General features: G+C 27.1%; 1 protein-coding gene across 2 annotated transcripts; it reads right to left on the reverse strand.

The window, feature by feature from the left end:
- Positions 1-1,198: 1,198 nt before the first annotated feature.
- Positions 1,199-20,586, reverse strand: LOC129954956 (far upstream element-binding protein 1-like). 2 transcript variants are annotated; one of them, XM_056068186.1, is made up of 18 exons: positions 20,432-20,586; positions 18,580-18,673; positions 18,115-18,153; positions 17,816-17,846; positions 17,666-17,730; positions 17,254-17,383; positions 12,647-12,812; positions 12,137-12,235; positions 10,684-10,731; positions 10,010-10,045; positions 9,580-9,786; positions 8,504-8,869; positions 7,910-8,001; positions 7,594-7,709; positions 5,652-5,795; positions 4,066-4,178; positions 2,945-3,237; positions 1,199-1,649 (listed from the first exon to the last, which is right to left on the reverse strand). In XM_056068186.1, exons 1-17 carry the CDS (start codon positions 20,531-20,533, stop codon positions 2,962-2,964), a joined length of 2,124 nt encoding a protein of 707 aa, XP_055924161.1. In that variant the 5' UTR covers positions 20,534-20,586; the 3' UTR covers positions 1,199-1,649; positions 2,945-2,961. The 2 variants fall into 2 exon arrangements, with proteins under 2 accessions (XP_055924161.1, XP_055924160.1); XM_056068185.1 differs by having other exon boundaries at positions 8,504-8,884.
- Positions 20,587-21,563: the final 977 nt, after the last annotated feature.

Below are 21,563 nucleotides of genomic sequence, written 5' to 3' on the forward strand. Positions count from 1 at the left end.
ATTAGGCGATATATGCTAAGTTTAAAATATTAATATCTGAATTTTTCTCACCACTTCATTGCATGCTCAAGAAGTTAAAATGTTATGGAATCTAGGTATTTGTTACAAAATCCCATCATAAATTCAAATCAAACATAACCTACCAAGAAGCTCATTTGATAATGGTCAAAAAATATACCAGAATTCTTTATTAAATTAGATTATTTCTGTAATGTTTGAGAAAAAAGTTATTCAGTGTAATTAGCTTCAATTCACATATAAAATATACATGACATGAAAGCTTCAAAATTCATGTTTAGTTTTCATATATACAATTCAATACTAACAATTTTCAACTCCTATAAAAAGATGCCACTTAAATGTATGAATCTTAAAATTTAGAAAACTATAGTAAATATTGGTATATGATAATACAAAAACAGAGTATTCTTTTTCAAAAGCAATTTTGAACACTCCTTATTTTCTTTCAGCAACATATTGAGTTTTAAAGAGCAAAACAAGTAGTAGTGCATTTTAATTTTCATGTTAACTTCAAAATTTATTTTAATAAATTAAATTCCCATACAAAAGGTTTAGAAAGAAATGTTACCTGAAAGGAAGATTTTCATTGATTGGTTGATTTTCTTTAAAAGGTCTGTTCATGATTTTACATTCATACCAAAAAGCTTCTACAAAATTGCAAGTTGAAGAAAACCAGTATAAAAATAATCACACAATTTAACTACAATTAAAACAGCCTATTATAGACAACTTAATTATTCAAACTGAGAATTTGCCATATGGTAAAACTTGCCTGAAATGGAATAAAATTATATTTAAATTTATTCAGAAAATAACTTCTATTTAAAAGAAAAAAAATATTTTGAAATTTACAATTACTTATGTCCTCTTCTATAACTAGAAAGAATTTTTTTTATCAAGTATTATTCCTGCTTTAAATGTTAAACCTTTTCCAAGAATCTCACATTTTGACAGCATTTTTCAATTTTGCTATTTATAATTTGATAAACATAAAACAAGGAATTCTGACATTTCTGTCATCTACACACTAAGTGTTTGTGTACTATGTTATATAATTTGATAAAAACAAATACTGCCCAAGTTTGCAATGTACTGGTGAAATTCTCTCTAACCATAATACTAGAAACCTTCCAAAATCATGATTAACTTCCAAAGATGAGAAAATAAAAGACACACATTTATAAATGAAGTTTATTCTTAATGATGATTAGCATTTTCTAAAAATCACAATAAAATTATCTTACATCTGGCTAAGAATAGCTTTTAACTTGAACAATAAATGATGAAATTTCGGTATAGTAAAGTTGTTTTACTTTTGATCCCACATAGAAAAATGGTACAAATTAATAGTTTTTTTTTTTCCATGATTTTAAATTTTCTTGCACAAGACCCATGATTGACTGTCATGAATGCGTCGGGAAGGGTGGAGGAAGATATAAATAGCCATATAAAAAATACTAATGAAAATTAGGACAATGAAAATAATGCAGATTATTCACAAAGTAAATTACAGGTCTTGGAACTGTACATCTTGTACACTCTACAATGGAATTCAGATGATTTTCAGAGATGACTTCACTAATCCGCAAATGATGCTCAAACAACAGAACTCATTTTTTAAAAACAACCTGCAAATATAAAATTATCAAAAGCAATTCAAAGCATATTTAAGGTATAGTAAAAAATTAATTTAAGATCATTCAATTATCAAGATATAATATAATGTCACTCCACAAAACAAATGTATTAAATATTAAGTATATTAATGTAATAAATATTTAATGTAATTTTTAAATAGATGAAGTAAAATTAAATCATTTAATTATGACATGGAATTCGTAAGACATCTCAAACTACTCTAGGGAATGCAAGTTAAATCAAAACTGATACATTTCTAAAAAGGAATAACTTATTAGATTATCTAAAATACAATCATAAATTTAACATTTCAGAGATAAAATTCAGAAATGTAATCCTATTTAGACTAAAATCCAGGGAACTATACTTTGAGTGAAAACAACGTATAAATTATATAAATGTGATAATTTTTTTTATTTTTTAACTATTTAGTTTGCAAAGGTAAATTTGTATACAGTTTACTGCATTATCTGATAGAATTACTACAATTTCAGTTTCTCAGCAATTTTTAAATATTTAGCAAGCTCTTTTTTTCCCCAGAGAGGTAATTGCTGAGCGTGTATTTTTCTGCTAAAAGTTGGAATCTGCTTATGTTTTCCTAATCTTCCTTTAAAACCTTAGATGTCAATGCGTATATTCAATCCTACAAATATAAGATATAAAGAAACACCAATAGTAAAAATGTCTGATGAAGGATGCATAGTGAGAAATTATTACAAAAATTTAGCACTTTTTAAATGCCTTAGCTCTTGTCCTTTATTAATTGCAATTTTAATATGGCTCATTCGATGAAACATTTAGAATTTCATTAACATAAAAATCATTGTTGCAAACTGTCTGAAACTAAGGTTCCATACAAAATTAGATATATATATGGAATGTTTTTAACTAAATTTTAAAAAATATTGAACACATACATAACTTAACAGAATGGCATTTTACAATGGAACAAGGTACTAAAATAAAAAGTGTATAAAACATTTGTTGATGTTGTTGTTATTAATAGAAATTGTGTCCAGTTAATACTCATATTGGTTCCTTCAAGCATTTCTTAAAAGGCACAGCTAAAAGCAAAAAATAAGTTAATTAAAAAATTAAAACTGAATCTATCAAAGAATTGATAGGTCTGTTGTCAAAATTCTTGAATTTTAGACTATTTCAGAATAAAACTGATAAAACATTTATAAAAATTACATATTGATTTATTATTTACCTATAAATAAAAACCACCAATTTGCTTCTTATAGAAACCATTAAAAATTAGATTATCACTTTTAACACTGACCTAACATGAATTTTTCTTTATTGTGGAGCAGCAGCCTGGTAAGGTTGCTGTGCTCCATATGCAGCAGCATAACTATATCCTGGATAAGGAGCAGGTTGCCCATAAGGTACTTGAGCTGGCTGAGGTTGCTGTCCAGGTGCTGGGTAGGCTCCAGGATAGCCTGCCGCCGCAACGGTTGCAGGCTGTGCTGCAGAGGTGCCAGCTGGTGCGGCTGGTTGGCCAGTAGGCTGTACAGCTGCTTGGGCCATAGGTGCACCAGTAGCTGGTGTTGTTTGAGCAGACGGTGTTGCACCCTGCATGAAAAAAAGGAGGGAAAATTTTTTTACAACAGATATATACAAAGATTTCAGAACAAAAATTTTGCAAGCATTAAAAAAACAGATAAAATTATATTTAGTCATAATATAATTGATAATTTAAAAACGTGTTCTAAAAATTTATGAGAAAAGTACCAACTCAATCTTTCTGTATTAAAGATTATTATTAAAAGAATATTTTAAAAAATTACGGCAAAAAATTTCCATCCCCTTTTTTTTGAACAAATATACGAAATTTACTTCTTGTACAAATATACGAAAAAGTGAAAATTCCATGAGTCAATGTTAGTGATTAAAAGTCCTCAATTCCGTTATCAATGATGCTTCAAACATATTGATGAGCTGCTATATTAAATTACCTTCAAGAATTTCAAACATTATTAGTGAAGAGTATATTTATCTTTAAATTGAATATAAATGTTTGATCATGAATTTGAAAGCATTAACCAACTTAATTTTAAACAGCATGCCAAATTCAAAAGTTAGGTTCGTAATTCATTCAAATAAGTTTTAATTACAAATCTAACTTTCAACATTGGCATGTTTTTTTTAAATATAAATCTGTTTTATATATAAATTTCCTCCCCAGGTTAAGGGTACATGACAGAATTCCAATAACTTTTACCTATTTTAATGAAAAATAGAGGGAGATAATAGCCAAAGCTACTTATATAACTTGGTAATTAATTGAGATAACATTTACCAAGTTTATTAATTTTCAATCTAATATATTGACACATTTTCCAGGCCATTTTATTATAGAGCAAACGAAGATTCCTTATTGAATATACAGAATATACTTACAGGTGCTGCACCACCACGTGCCTGCTGTTCAATCATTTCTGCTTCCCTAAACATTCCTAGAGAACGATAATACTCCACCCATGCAGCACTGTAATCTGCTTGACCTGCAGCAGCTAATAGACAAAAAAGATTCAATGAAATATAAAATTGAACCATAAGCATTTTTTTATAATCCAAAACATTTTATGATAATAATACATCATATGATGGAATTATGATTATCAAAATCCAATAATTTTTGTGATATAAGCATCTAATTGGAGGTTAATTTATAATTATACTTTACATTTATTTATAACTATCATACATAATGACTGAAAAATCAATAATACATTGATATAAAGATTTATATAAAGATTAACAATAATATAAAGATTTCACAATACTAGCATATAATAGTCCCAATATATACCAGGAATGCTACATTTTAAATAATTTTATTATTATGATTAATAAAGTAATTTTTTAATATTTTATTATACATTATAGGCCATACTTTAAAAATATCTTTCAACATTTCACGAAAAACATTTATCCCAGATTATTTTCTCTATGCAAACTATAGCTATACTATGTCAATTGGCTGAACCCCAGATTCATTCAAAATTTTGATGAATATATGTTGGCTCCATGAAAATTATATTCACAATTGACAATGAATTGAATGCAGCTAGTTCCTTCAAATTACCATGTAATATAACCATTCTAGCAGTCCGAACAGATTCCTACATTTTCCACATATTCGATGATTTTCTCAAAAAGTTTAGCAGTATCTCTTTTTGACATGTGAACAACAAAGCAATACAGGGTGCGTGGTGAGAAATGGATGCAAACATTAAGCACCTTAATAAAAAATGCATGGGTACATAAACCCACATATTTCTAAGCATAGGATTCAATACATTCAGCAAAACAAATAAAAAAAAGAAAACCATCAATATTTAAAATAAGGAAAAAATGATATTGTATTATCTCTTTAATTGGTAAATTGTATTGTTAACTATATATTCACAATAATAAAAATGTAAAATAAAATTTGACAAATTTAACAAAAAAAAATAACATGCACAATAGAGATGCAAATGTTTTAGAGACTGATTTCCATCTTGACAATAAGTATAGCTGCAAAAATTAAAAATCATAACTGAAATCTTGCCAAGTCACTGTTTTCCTGGCATAATCTGAAAATCGTCAAATTATTCCAGGAGTCGTTTCAGCGACAGATATAACTTTGCAAGTACATATTTAACTTTAAATATTAGATTCAATTAAGCAAATACAAATTGTAAAAAGTGATTGAGCAAAGAAGAATTTCTACCCCCATGAATGAAACAACACCAACCCAGGAAAAAATATTCAATTTATTATGATTTTAAATTTAAGTATTTGGATATTGGAAAAATAGTAAACATGTTTTAAAACAATGTTTTAAATATAAATATTTTCCATTAAAATAAATTCCATTATTTTAATACAACTAACATGTTCCTCATTAACTACTTAGGCAAAATTATAAATAAGATAACTATTCCAGAAGTCTATTTTTGGTTAATCTATCATTAAAATATGGCAAATCAAATACTTACCAGTTGGTTGTTGTGCAGCTTGAGGCTGAGCAGCCGGTTGAGGTTGGGGTATCTGACCAGGCTGAGGTTGAGGCTGACCAGGTTGATTATAATAAGCATAATAGGCAGCCCATGCAGCAGCATTAGCATCAGCAGCTGCTTTGGCTGAAAAAAAAAAGTAGTAATTTAAAAGAAAGTTATTTCTTCCAGGCATACAAGAAAACATTAAAGACCTATTTTAATCTTTAACAAAGCTAGGATTGAAAATTTATCACTTCAAATTTCCATATGAATTATGCATTCTTAACTAAATTACAAATGAAATTTCTTTATATAATTAAGATTCAATGGGATAAATTATGGTCTATACTTATTTAAATTTCAAATCCATAATTATTTATATTGTATAATTCTTACTCATAACAATAAGAACTGTTATTGCTGCTGTTTTTTTAAAAATAATTCCATTTGTTGAATTTAATTTTCTTTACTGATATAATTGCACTTCTTACAATAGAACCTATATTTTTATTTTATCATTTTTTAAAATTCTGTTCAAATTTCTAGATAAAGTTAATACTTAAAATTTTTAATTAAACTCATTATCTAATATTGAGAATAAGTAGTTTAAATTTTATAAATTTGCATTATTTAGTTAAAAATTCAGAAGATATGATGAGTTATTATATTGTCATTCAACATCAGCAACACAAATTTATTGGTAGGAAGACAATTTTGTTCATTTATTGAAAAATTTTCCAGTCACAGAACAAAATTAACGAATACCAATATAATCTGTTAATTCAAAAAATCCATAACCATATTCCTTAAACTTTTTGGATAAATGAAAATAAAACATTGCAACAAATGAATTGCTGAAATTTTATTCAGAAAATGAAATATTTACAGGATTTTTATATTTCACATATATATGCCATGAGACATATTGATTCAAAATTTGTTTTTAATGTAATGTATTCTCTCCACCAGTTGGAGGGGGGGGGATTTCAAGTAATGCTATGCTTAAAATCTCAAATATTAAAGAAAATAATGTAAAATCCAAAAACATTTTTATATTAAATATAACAAAAATCTTTTCCGATGCAGAAACTGAGAATCTAGTTTATGAATATGTCATTCCCAAATCATTGTAGTCATTCATGCATTTGAATTTTCTTCATATTAAAATGGAAGATATTTAATAATTTTAAAGCAGCATAGCTTTTTGCTTTTACCTGTCACCAGTGATTTTAGTTTCAATTTCCACTCGCATTAGCTCGAAGCAGAAGGGTTTGACATAATTTACTATCAACCAAGAAGTGCACTTTTCATCCTCAAATGAGCAAAGGACAATAAAATAAACCAGTTCCATCAAGATTAAAAACATTTGATACAGCAAACCTAGATAAAATAGCCTAGAGAACATTGTCCTTCCAGTCTTCTGTATCATCACCTTAAACGGTTGCTACTGCTGCTTTTCCATAAATCGTTTTAAAAATAAGGCAATTCATCTTTGAAAATTTGCAGCCAAAATCTTTAACACAAATCTACTCGGCAATTTCCATGGCCTTTTCTACGAGAATCACAACAGAATTGATACATTTGCATTCTAGCATGTTTTAGCAAACAAATTAAAATCTCTATTTCGTTATTCAATTTCCTCGTTCTCTTTCTTTCATCTGCATAGTCAGTTCCATCAATGATTTGTTTTGATGAAAGAATACACTTTAGTGAAGTCCTAGGAAAATGGGAGTTCTTTGGCAAAATATTTTAGAATGCAAGTCTGCCCCCCCCACCCCTTCTATTTAAAAGATAATAAGTTAAGTTTCCATTTCTGTGGTAAAACATAATTGGACCACAAAATTTTAAGAGAAAAAATATCCCTTATAATAGGACTACAGACAAAAAAATACTGAAATTTTACTGTTACTTATCCAATGAAAACTAATATATGTGCACTCACTTGGATCATTAGAAGCAACAGCTACACCTGCTGTAGCAGGCTGATTAGGCCATGGTTGATAAGCTCCTCCAGGCCATCCAGGAGTAGCATAAGGCTGACCAGGACCAGGTTGCTGACTAAAAAAAGAGAAAAAATCATGTCTGAAAATCAAATTTTATATTTTTTAATTTTATATAGTAATTAATAGTCCGCAATAATTTTAATGTTGTCTCTTCTTTACTAGATTCTAACTAATCTTATTAAACTAACATGTTCAATTTTCTTTACCTAAAATTGTTAAAAACTAATAGTGCAGCTTTAAAAAAATTAAACATACTACTGTTGTTGATATTGAGGCCCTGGATATTGACCTTGAGGTCCTCCTTGCCCTGGATTAGGTCCTCCTGGTGGACCTCCTTGTCCCATAGGCTAAAAATAAAAAAGGCGAATTCAAAACATGCTTTTAAAAATTATATATAATAAACACATGTAACAAATTTAAACTCCTTATTTCTGAAATTATTTTCTAACCATTTAAAAAAACATTTAAACTTCTGAGTTACATAATAATCTGATTTTTCATGTCTCTCAGGATTTAATTTTTAAACTTTTTCGATTTAACTGACTTTTAAAAATTTTTAACTGAATAATTTTACATTAAGCTGCAGTATTACACAAAAATTCTGCACTTAAAACATGTTTGCTCAACAATAATTCAGAAAAACTCTTTCCCATAAAAATATATAAACAGTTTGAATGCTTTCTCACAGTTTTTTTTCTGTTTTCGGCATCTCTGTAATGAGTGTGTCCCCCGAGTTCCTGGCCAGGTTTAATCAAGATTTTTAAAAAGTTTTTAAAATAAGCATTTTTTAATTATACTGAGGAAAATGGAAGGAAATCATAAAATAAATAACCATGCAAAGGAACTTACCATTCCACCAACTCTTTCCATGATGAGTTGTTTTGCATGCTCTATCTGTTGTGGATTGCCTCTAATAGTAAATATTTTCTCATGGGGATTTGGTGGTGCTCCTCTTGCTATCTCTACATGTGCCCCTGATTGCTGGTTGATATTCCGCACAGTTTCTCCACCTTTTCCAATCACCAGGCCACATTTGTTAGCAGGTACAGAAAACTGGATCTCGGTTCCGCCGCCATCACCACCACCTGGACGTCCCATCCTGGGTCCACCTGGGCCAAAATCTGGTCGCATGCCACCAGGACCAGGCATGTTTCCTCGTCCTCTGCCACGGCCACGACCACCTGGCATCCCCATGTTGTTACCGCCACCTCCCATCTGTTGATCACGAACCTATGTCAGAAATTTCACATTCACTTGCACTAAGACTTGCACGCAACCCGCTTGCGGCAATTTTTTTTAATTTTACTGCTTTTATATTTAACCGAAATTAAATAAATTAATTTAACTATTAATTAATGTAAGTATTAATTACTTCTGAAGAATAATTTGCTAATCACACTTTAATAGTTAACTTATCAAATAAAAATTTACTTTTTTTGAAATTATTTACTTAAATTTATAATGAAAATGATATTTAGACATTTATACTATGCTAGTCATTTTTTTAAAGGAATGAACTGTACGTAATTTTGATTAACAGTTTATACACGTGTTATTTTATTTGAACATTAAAAATTAATTTTTTTAAAAAATCAACAAGCAATTGAATCTGCACATTTTACAAATATTTTTCTAATGAAATTTTAATATTTTAGATGTTCCTAAACAAAAGGCATAAACTTTTAATAAGTTTTTTAAAATAAAAACTGAAACATAACTGATTTTCCATTAAATTCATTTGCTATCTGGTACTAGATTACAAGCATTGAAAAACTTTTATATAATTTAATTTTTTTTTAACTTTAATTTTTACTAATTTTGAAAAGTCTATTTGTATGTAACAATATTAGAAAAATCCGACTTTTCTTTCTAAGAATATCTTAATATTCATATATCCGCTGACTGAAAATAAGTAAAGGACATACCAAAACACTTTGAATGAGATCTCTAATCATTGCGGAGGCCTTTTGTACTTGATCCATAGTTCCTGTTATCTGGCAAAGTTTATCACCAGGTAAGTCTTCTTTCCCTTGAATAAATTGTACACGTGCTCCAGAGTCCTGCTGTATCCGTTTTATCATGTCACCACCTTTGCCTATAACAACTCCAACTGCTTGCCGAGGAACCATAATCTGATAAGGATTAAAATAAATAAGGAATAAGCAACACTCTTCTTTAAATTTGTGTTACCTAAATTGCTATGACTTAAAATCAGTTAAACATTTTAAAAGATTAATGATCATTAAACTAAAAAAGTACTATTTAAACAAAAAAAAAAGAAATTTAATAATCCAAAAAAGGAAATTATATAAACAAAATAAATATAAAAGACAATAAATTATTACAAAAACTTACTTCATCTGTAGAGGTGCCACCATTTGCATAACTTCGCTAGAAAAAGGAATGGATAATTAAAACGCATGGAAAGACAGAATTGAAATGACTAAGAATGAAAATGCTAGTGATAATTTTATGCAGAAAATAAGACTTCTGCAAATATTTGAAAAATATTTCCTGTCTATTTTAGCTGTTAAAGATTTAAGAAAACCAAAATATATAAATATAGCATAGTTTGTATATTAAATTCATTATCAATTTTATAAAAAAATTCAATTCAAATAAACTGCCTAAAAATTAAAAATATATATTAAAAAGTAATTTTGATTAAATTCAACATCTTAATCATTATACATAGATATTTCCCCAAAGCTCATTAAAATATTTCTTTAAAAGACTTTTCATATATTTAAAAAAAAATATTAAAAACATGAGTTATTTATAATGAAAATATGTTAAATACTCTATCAGCAGTACTCTCTCTGTTTACAAAATGTACAATTTAAAATGCAAGAACAGTAGTCTGACACTTGAAACATTTATTATAACAGTCATAGAAAAGAATAAGATTTATATATGCATATTTTAAAACAACAAAAACAAATTCATAATAAATTATTAGCATGTTTTTTTTTCTTTCAAATTAGGACTATTTAGAAAAAAAAATGGAAATATATAGTATAAAAAAATACCTCCATATCTTTTTGAGCAAGTAGATCTATTACCATCTGCTTAGCAAACTGAAAAAAAAAGTTAATTAAAATCTTAATTTAAAGTTATCTAGAAGACATACATTTTCATAAAATGTATGAATTTTAAGATCAGCTTTATTATCGTATTATAAAAAAAAAGCATAGCTTTATCAAATCTATAATTAAACAATCAAGATTATTATACTCTATCTCTGTTTACCTAAAATATTTCACATTTTAATAAAAAACTAAAACTTTTTTACCAAATTAAAATGCAAAGTTTACTAATTAATCAGATTACATATATTGTTTGAAAGCTTTTATAAATCCCCTTCAGGAAAAGATACACTAGCTCCCCTAAAAGAAAATTCTGAACAATACCAAACATTTCATATAAGGATAAAAATCAGTAGTTACATTAAACGTTATATCAGGGTTCCCAGGGTCTGGAAAAAAAAATCCGTATGTTTCCCTCGTATGTATACTCAAAATACAGAAATGCAAAAATAGCATTCATTTGCTAGTTATAATGCAATATGATTTTAAGGAGTAGAAAGAGCAAGGAAAGGAAGCAACAATTTAACATTTGAAATAATACCATGTTAAAAGAACATTGATATTTACGTAAAAAAAACAATTCATCTTTATTATCAATAACTTTATATATTATACATATTAAGAGGTGGAAAGATATATTACCTCTCATGCTCTTTAATTGTAATTCACACAAAATTAAAGACTCCAGTAAAATAAAATATAAAACATTTTTGTTTGCCTGTTTTCTTAAATTACGAAGACTTATTATTTTCTCACTAAGTGAGCAGTACTCAGCAAATGGATTTTGCAGAACTCAAACCCTTTCGGCAAAGTCGGGTTTGATTTATTTTATCCATCCAATTCATATTAAATACAAATTTTGAGCAGCTTATTATTTAAAAAGTTCTTTAATCTACCACGGATAAAACCACAATTTCTCAATTGATACGCAAACCATTCAATAATCTGAAGTGTGAGTGACTCAATACCACCACGATGTGTCTGCAGATTAAATGTTACTACTCCTGCAAGAGAAATGTATTCTATTCTTTCATGCAGTAACAGAAGTCTCATGCATGCTCATTAGCTGCAATTTACTGGTAAGATCATCTAAACAGAAAAAAAAAAGGAGGAAGAGTAGAAAAAGTGCGAGTTCCCACATTACATAATATCAAAATAGTACTGTTCTGTTTTTGGAAGTGATGGCCAAGATCTTTTATTCTTGCAATCTTTAGAAATCGGCCTTTTTAAGATAGCAAAAAAAAAACTAAGAAACTCAAATTTTTCGTTTTTTAAAAACTCAAATTTTTCTGCTTTTTTAAAAATTGCTTTTAAATTCCCTGTGTTTTCCCGGTAGCGTGGCAACCCTGTCAAATAAAAATGCAACATGACTACTGAATATATTAAAAAGACTTACTTCGACTTTTTGTGGATCACCTGATATCCTTAAAGGTTTATCATGAATTGTTTGTTGAGGTCCATCTTGAATGAGTACCATTTTCACTCCACCTTTCTCCTAAAAATATAAAAGTTATCACATTGAGCATTTAATTTTAAATAATATCCTTAAAAATTATAAATTCTTTAATATAGAATTTTTTTAATTGCTTTAATTATCCATTATTTGCAGAATATCAAATAGAAAGATAAGTACATCATGCATATCTTTTCAAATCAGTAAAATCATTGAAGGAAATGCATCACAAATATGTCATTAAAAAGCAATACATTTAGTTTCTTTAAATTATAAATTTATTTAACATGATTATATTTCCTTTATGTACTTAATTCCTATATGAAAATGATATTCTTGATTGTGCTCAAGATGCATCTCCTAGGCTTTGAGTAACAATTATAATAGAATTTTACAAAATTTATTTTTGCTTAACATTTTACACTCTAAAATATATCCGATATGAATTTGTACCTGTAAATTCCTTATATTTTCTCCTCCTTTTCCTATTAATAAACCCACTTTAGGACCAGGAATCATCATTTCTGTAACAAATTGGCCATCTGGTACATGTCCAGGTTCAGGTGGAAATGGACTATTTGCTTTACTTATGATTTGTTCAATCATAGATTTTACAGCCCTATTTAAAAATAATTCATATTAATAAGAAAACAAGGTATAGATTATTTGCAATTGCACAATTACAGCAAAACTGCCTGTGTGCTTACAATTAAAAATATTAAAAATGTCTTTAATAAAAGATTAAAGACCAATTATTTTTAATTTAAAAATTATTTATCATAAGATGAAATATATTTACTTACCTAAAATACTTACTATCTCTTTACTACACAAAATATTCAAACATCCATTTTAGAAAAAATTTGAAACAAGAAGAAAACAGAACTAACAAAACCTACTTCAATATGGAATTATAAATGTGCAATTTCATCAAAACTCTCACACAAACATGCAATCAACAGTCAAGTAATCCAAACATACTGCATACATTCATTCCACAGATAAATTATCTTTATGCATCGCATCAAGAACAAAACTTATCCCAACCTTTTTTTCAAAATATTTTTCTAGATATTAAATTTTAGACAACCATTTGAAAATTGCGCTGCCCAGCAGGTTATATTATTTAATAAAACCAATTAGAATACAAATAATAATTGTCACTCCCTTCCTCCCAATAACAATTGTGCAAATTGAAGGTTATTAAATTATCCAATAGTTGAGTTATTTTCTAAAATAACTTAGATAAAAATGAACTGTTTAAAAAAAATCTAAGGAAATACAGAAACAAATACCTGGCATCTTTTATATTAATTACATTTTTTCTTGTGAAACCCAGTATTCTAATATTCCCAAATTAATCTCAAGAAAAAATAGCTAGAAAAGGTAATCCCAATCTTCCCAGAATGTAAAAACAATTTGCAAAACAACCAATGTAAAAAAAAAAAAAGAAAATTCTTCCCAAATACTCTCCCACTAAGTATCAAAAAGAAATTTCAAAAGAAAAATCATGAAGCAGCAAAAAGCCATTGAAAAATTACAATCACTTTCTAAAACAAATTCATATTACATAAAAACATTTTATTGCCCTAAACCGTAAAATTTACACAGTATTAAAATTTTAAAATAAATCTCTTCATTACTATAAAAATAGCAAATAATTAAACAAAATTAATCAAAAATCAATGATTATGTAGAAGCTAATTTCACAAGAAATTTTAGCATTCTAATATCTAATAATTCAAAATATACTGAAAAAACTCTTAACATGCAAACTAGAATTCATGTTCATTTTTAAAAATATTTATTGAAATGTAAGAATTCAAAATTAAAATTTATATATTATCAAGCTAAAGCATAAGTGCAATACATCTGAATTCTTACCATTTTTAGCAATACTGTTTAAGAGTTATTTGATTATATTAAAAATTTAAAAACTTCAAATAGAATAAAAAGAATGCAATCAAGATAAAATTTTATTCTTAAAAGGCAAAATCAATCTTGAAAAGGAGAGAAGAGAAACTATGATTTGTAAAAGAAGAGATAAGTTTTGGAATTTTATGAATTATATTAACAAGAAATTAATATTTTTCCTTTATTTCAGCATTTAAAAATTAATATATTATTTCAAAAAATGTCTTGCATATATAACTGGCAAGTTATGAATTAAGATAAAATCTTATACTACAACAATTTTGTACAAATTATTTACTTATGATCTTGCACTTCATTACCATCTCATTACTAGTATCAATTAAGCAACACAGGCAGTAAGTATTTATGATATCAAGTTAGAAATGAAGTAACCTCTTAGCAATAAGACTCATTATACAAAATTGCTCAAACCTGACAAACAATTTTAAGTAATTTTAAACAAACTGATGAAGAAATTTTTTTAGGTCATGAATTAAACAGAGTAGGGAAAAAATTTATATAATCAACTGAAAAAATAATTTAACATTTTCGACTATATATAACTTAGGCATAAATATATTTCAGAACTTAAACAGTAAAAGATAAATATGAAACTTTTTATTAAAAAAATAGTTTTGTAAGAAAAAAGAAATTCACACAATTTTTTAAAAAATAATTAGTATTTTTCTATGCAAATTAATACAAGAGTGCACAATGAGTACTACTGCTATAAGGAATTTATATATATATATACTGGCCAAGAAAATAAAGTCTGGTAATGTAGAGCAATATTATTCCTAAATCATTAGACTTGTTTCATTATTATTTATATAATGCAAGAACTAATGCTCAAGAAATTAATTTCAATTAATTAGAAGATGCATTTTATCTCCCTCCCCTTTTATGAAGTTAACAGACAAAATTAAAACAATTAGAGAATTTCTGCTTTTATATGTATTATATTTAAATTCAACGCATAAAGATTTTAAATAATTCAAAATATACCAACAAATTTATTTCAATTAACATTAAAATTCATTTTCAATTTTAGGGAAATACTACATCCCATGATTCCCAATTAGTTTTAAAAAAAAGTTTATTACTTCCATAATTTTCTGAATCAAGTATTTTAAACATTTATAAAATTAAATCAAAGAATCTACATCTACAGTCATTATCATCTGAGAAAAAACATATAATGAATCTGAACTCAAATAAATGCAACACTTCAATGAGAATATTTTATCAACTTTTTAGGAAAACAAGATACTGCTTTGTTCATGAAAGTATGTGGTTTTACAGTGTGGCCTTACCTGCCATGCTTTCCTCCAAAAGCCACACAGAGCTCCTTCTTTTATTATCACCCTGTTAATACATTTTAATCCCTGTCAAATGAGATAGTGGATAAAAAAGGCACTAGAAACAAAACGATTTGATGGATTGAATTTAAGGCACTGCACGAAAATAGAATATAAGCTATGTCACAACTGATCCTACAATTTCCATCTATTTTTTCAAAATATGAATCATTAAGAACAATTTTTAGTTATTAAATACAAATTCAATAAAAATTGACACTAAAATAAATGCATTCATTGAAAAGGCATTATAAATGGGACAAAAGGTAAAATACCAAGTGCTCAAGTCCCTTTAAATGAATATTCAAGATACAGTAATTTGTAATAAACAATATATAAAAAAGAATGAAAGTTGATGAAAAGATTTTTGGTTTTAAATCAGAATATAAAAATATACTTCCTATAACAGATATATATATCTACTAATATGTGAATACTGCATATTATTTTTTCACCGTTTACACGTAAAGTTTTGAAAAAAATGCAATTTTAAAAAACTGGCACTTTTTAGTTTCAAATAATTATAAAACTCATTTCATAAAGTACAGCCATCACAAAAGTTACATTTCACATATAAAAGGCAGTAAGAATCAAGTTATTCACATAAGATAGATAACGAGAAGGTATAGAATTAGTAAAATGTAATTCATGCTGTTTAGTATCTTACAAATGAATATTTAGTTATAAAACCCATAATACAGCTGTGAAATTATTAAATATTTATTCATACATTCTGCTTTCAAATAGTAAAAATAAAAAGCAAGAAAATGATTCTACTGATATAGATATATATATATATATATATAAATGGTTTCACGATTTCAAATTTTATCTCACAAACAATATATTTTTATATATATTTATAAAAAGTAAGATTAAATTATATATCAAATTATAAATTCATTTAATTATGCTGCATATATCTACATAAAACGTCAAAAGTTTCTTAAGGCAAATAATTCCGAAATGCTATTTAAAAAACTACACGTTCATTGAAGCAGTACATAATGTATTATATAGAATGATACTATTGTAACCAATTACTATGCATCCAGATAAACAATTCAATGACAGAAAAGTACTCAAATGATAGTACACTTAAAGAATCACAAAGAATTACAAATCTGATTTTTCCACTAAAATTTTTTTGTAAAAAGATGCAATGAAAAAATCCCAAAATAATCTAAATGACAATCAAAACTGCACAGTACTTTTACAAGATTACCAAACGGTTAAAATATTTTCAGAAATAGAAAAGATATTTGTGGATTCAGTTTTAAGGTGTGGAGAAAACCTGCCCCACGTCGGAGAGAACGTACTTTTTCCACAGCCATCATGACACTATTAACGGCCAGACAAGATGGGTTTGCTGGAGTGTCCTTCGGAGAGAAATAAAATAAGGTGTAAAATATATCGAGTGGAGTTCAAGTACACACAGGATCTTTTTAAAATATCTCAGGTGACGAAATATTTATGATAAAATAAAAGGGTATTTTGTAAAAGTAAAAAAAATATATATTAGCGAAATATTTAAAAAATCCAACTAAAAAGCAACCATTCACACCCAACAAACAATTCATATATCCAGCTACCATTCACACTTACCATGAATACTAAAGTCAAAATATTTATACATTATGTAAACCAATTATGACTAACATTCATTTTGGACCATGTAAAAGCATGACTAACAATGCTTCAAACAATAGTTTCGAAAGAAATTTCATAATCACTGTCATCACATAGGTTTCTTTCAATGATAGTAGGTCTTACTGAAAATACACTTACTCTACTGATTCCCGACTTCCAGTTAGTGTACAAGGCCTATTAGGAGCTCCATTACTATCAGAAGCCAATTGAATCTTACATCCTGTTTCTGTTTGCAGCCTTATGATCTGTTCCCCACCACGTCCAATTACTATGATGAAAATATCACAATTTAAAATTAATCAAGATTTGAAAATATACTCAATACATATTTTTTAAACATTTTACTTTTCAGGGCATACTGTTTAATCATTTGCATATTAAAAATATTTTAAGATTATACTTCATAACAAATTTTTAGAAACTTATATAGAAGTTAATTAATTGACATAGTAAGATGATATTGAAGATATAATTCATAATGCATTGATATTAATTTTCAACACATTACTAAGGCGTGGAAAGAAAACAAATGTTGAAATTTAAAACTTACTTAAACCAACCATTTTATCTGGTACAGAATACTCTTCTACTACAAAATTTCCACCAGCTCCATTCCTATGAATTAAACATTTCATTAATTTAATCTCAATTCCATTAAATTAACTAAAATAGAGCAGTGCATAGGTAATTAAGTACTTACCTCTGCTGCATTCCTTGAATTTGACCATATTCTAAAAATTAAAAAAAAATTATTTAAAACTTTAGATACTTAAATTATGAATAAAATAGTGCTCAAAATTATGGTAAATTTCTTTAAAAAAATTAAAATTCATGAAAATTTAAAACTACAAAACGAAAGCTAAATAATAAATTTTAAATGATTAACTAATAAATGAAATAAAAACTTATTTTCTAAATGCATGCTAAGGAATTTGTAAAAATTCCCAAATGAAACAAATCATTCATTATAAAAAAGATAAGTAAAATTATCCAACTTACGATCACCTGAAGCCATTTTCTTATTTTCGGGTGTGCCTTCTAAAAAAAATAAGTAAATTTCATTAATTTAAGTAAACTTTATCACAAATTTCTAAATGTTACAATTGAAAATTTAAAAAATATTGAATAGATAAACAGCCAAGTTTTTACTACATTAAACATTTCTACAATTTTTCAATATTACAAAATATAGCAATGTTAATATTCTACATTCTACAAAAATCTGTATAAATTTAAAATTTTGTAATTAAAATCATATTCTTCAATAACACATAATAATACCACAATAAATTTTAAAACGTGGCAATTTTAAAATGCCAAACTATTGCAAGAATTAAACAATTACACTCAAGTATTTTTGATGCAATTTTTGTACATTACAAACTATGATTATATTGAGGATTTTTAACATAGTGCAATAAAAAAATCTTCAATGGACATGCTTACAAACATTATTTACAATACCTGCTACACCATTCATACTGTCTTCTAAAGGCCTTTTAACCCCACTAGATACACTATTACTTTCACTTCCGGTAGACTGGATTTTCGCGGCAAGCTGAAACGAACACAAAATATTTTTAAAAAATGATTACAAATGCACCATCAACTTCAAAAACATCAAGAGGGGGAAAGTTGTGTTGATATAACACTGCAAGATCAATTGACAAATGCTTAAATCTATTATTAATTAGCAATAATTAATATTAAAAATAAAAATTCAAAAACTGGTATTAAAATATTATATTGGTTATTGTTTGCTTTAGAGCAGACATTAACTGGAGGCTACAAATAAAGCAACCTAGCTACATGGCTTTAGACTACTAGAAGAATTGATAATATAAACTACCTTAAATTGCCGTAATAGACATATCATACCGCAAACAGATACTAATTATGCATTTGTAAGAATGCAAGATAATCTTAAGGAAAAATCCTGGCAATAATGTCAACAATAAAAGATATTTCTACAAACATGTTTATGAAATTAAACAATTTTCATTTTAAATTATAAAATTTAATAACACAGATTACTCCAAAATGATGCTGAAAACCCTACAATGAATATATTACTAATAGATAGAGCTGCACATAACACATTTCAATGAATATGATGCAATAGTTGAGCTTTCTCTGAACTACCAAAAATAAGCTGCAATAAAAAGCAAATGGATAAAAAGAGAATAATTAAAATTATAGTAGAAGAAATAACTTATACAGATAAATCACCTATTATTTGAAATGAAACAATCAGCATATCAATATAAATTAACAGCCATAGCTTTAGGTCAAGTAAAACATTTTATATTCATCCATAGAGAAGGTAATACCCGATATGCATAGATAAGCAAAACACTCATACTAAATGAAAAATGTTTGATTGCATAACCATTAATCACATAAAATTTATATAGGTACATATAACAGTTTTAGTAAAGTAACAAACTTTGATTAAAAAGGTTATGCTGATTACATTTTGTATTTATATATTCTGCAGAGTGAAAATTATGCACAAGAACAGCAGAATAAGATTTTACAATACATGCCTCAAAAGAACAGGATCTGACAATAATGAGAAAATGCAATAAAAATGAGATGTTGGATTAAGCAATTTAGAAGTACTTGGAATGAATTGCAGTGGAATTTTCTTATTCCACTGCAAGTCAAATCATTTTTTCCCAGCATAATTAAATATTTTTTTATTTCTCAAAATATGATTTTCTACTTGAAATTGATTGTTTATTACTGTGATCAATATAATCAAAATATATTTTAGATTGTGTTAAATCTAGATAATACAAAAAATAATAACACTTCAAATAATGAAAAAAAAGAGCATCTATCAATATAATAGCCTTAATTATAACTAATCTCCACTAACAATTCGAATCATCAACTGTCACACACTCTAAAAGTCAATAAATAAACGTAAATACAAAATATTTTTCAAGTATTTACATATTGGAAATCTACAAAACCACTCAGCAGCCATAAACAGAAAAAAATATATTGCAAGGCCATATGAACAAAGAAACGCCATTTTGGAAAGTAACGAAAGTTCGTTGAGTACAACACATCACAGACCAAATAACATTATTACACTATATAAACAGAGAAAGTACCTACATCGAAATACATTGCTACCGAGAATAAATACCGCCAGTTTCAACAGATATTAAAGACAATAAGTATAATTTACAAATTTTGTCAAGAAGGTATCCCATAAGGAGGTTAGCATACCGACAATAAAAAAACCACCTGTTGTGAATTTAATAACATCACAACTAGGTAAAACTGCATTAAATCATTATTTTACCTGGCGAGCTCTCTGTACCGCATCCGCAAAAGCTGAATTTGTTTCGTTTCCTCCTGAACTATTTGTTTTTTGAGCTGAAGACTTAACACTGGAATCCGACATAGTGCAAACTGCAAAATGGCACGATCAGATTCACGTTTCCAAAGTTGAAGTACATAATACTATTACTATATTTAACTCAAGATGACAAGTGAAGTGATTGAAGGCTTAGCTTATAACTTGGGGGAAAAAGTAAAATTTAAAACCAATGATAAACTAAATAACTTATAAATAATTAAATATTTTTAATTATAGGTTTCAAATACTATAAAGTAAGTATGGGTGCTACAGATATATATAGGGGGAGAGGAAATTATTAAAATTTAAGATTTGGATTTTTGAGAAAAAGCATCCTTACTACTTGTCTTTGAAGATTTAATCATCTTCTCTACTTTTCTTTGAAAATGATTTCAATTGTCTCAAAATATATAAAGAATTATAAGCTCTTCTTTGAAATTAATTATCGGAATTTTCCTTCTTGAAATTTATATGCGTAGACCAAACTACGGTACATAGGATTTACCATAAATCACCATGGATAATGTAGGTGGGAGACTTTTATCAACTTAAATTTTTACTTCATGAGCGGAAAGAGTTTGAATTAAAAGTCAAAGATTTATTTGAAATACGAGATTTTTATATATTAGATATATCACAAGTGAGTAAAGGATCAGGACGAAACTACTGCTTTTAAACAACATAAGCCAATAATATTAATTATCCAGGTACCTAAATTAATGTACAATATTTTGGGCAATACTGCGAATACAATGAAATATCGAATTTGACATGTGTAATATCGTTTAATATCTAACAATATTTAAAGAAACGAAAATTGTAAGAGCACTGTTACCGAAAAATTTTGACGCAAAATATTAATTTCATTTAATGATTCATTTAATTTGAGATTTTATTCCAAAAGATTTTCTGAAAAACTTTTCATAAAAAAACAGATATTGTACGTTGTTGTACATTATTTTGGAAATAACAGTCAAACACCATATTTCACAAAAGTGAATAATATTGTGAACAAAATACTGTGAAAACTAAATTGCAAATTATGCTTCATAAAATTTTTGTGTGATTTTCTTGA

This window comes from Argiope bruennichi, chromosome 2 (assembly GCF_947563725.1).
Source record: "Argiope bruennichi chromosome 2, qqArgBrue1.1, whole genome shotgun sequence".
Classification (NCBI taxonomy): Eukaryota; Metazoa; Arthropoda; class Arachnida; order Araneae; family Araneidae; genus Argiope; species Argiope bruennichi.

Excerpts from the sequence above, each read along its gene's own strand:
- LOC129954956 (XM_056068185.1), bottom strand. The coding sequence starts at position 20,533 with ATGTCGGATTCCAGTGTTAAGTCTTCAGCTCAAAAAACAAATAGTTCA. Across the intron at positions 8,885-9,579 it reads ATCTCATTCAAAGTGTTTTG|GTTCGTGATCAACAGATGGG; the intron begins GTATGTCCTTTA and ends TTTCTGACATAG. Across the intron at positions 5,796-7,593 it reads TGTTGCTTCTAATGATCCAA|CCAAAGCAGCTGCTGATGCT; the intron begins GTGAGTGCACAT and ends TTTTTTTTTCAG.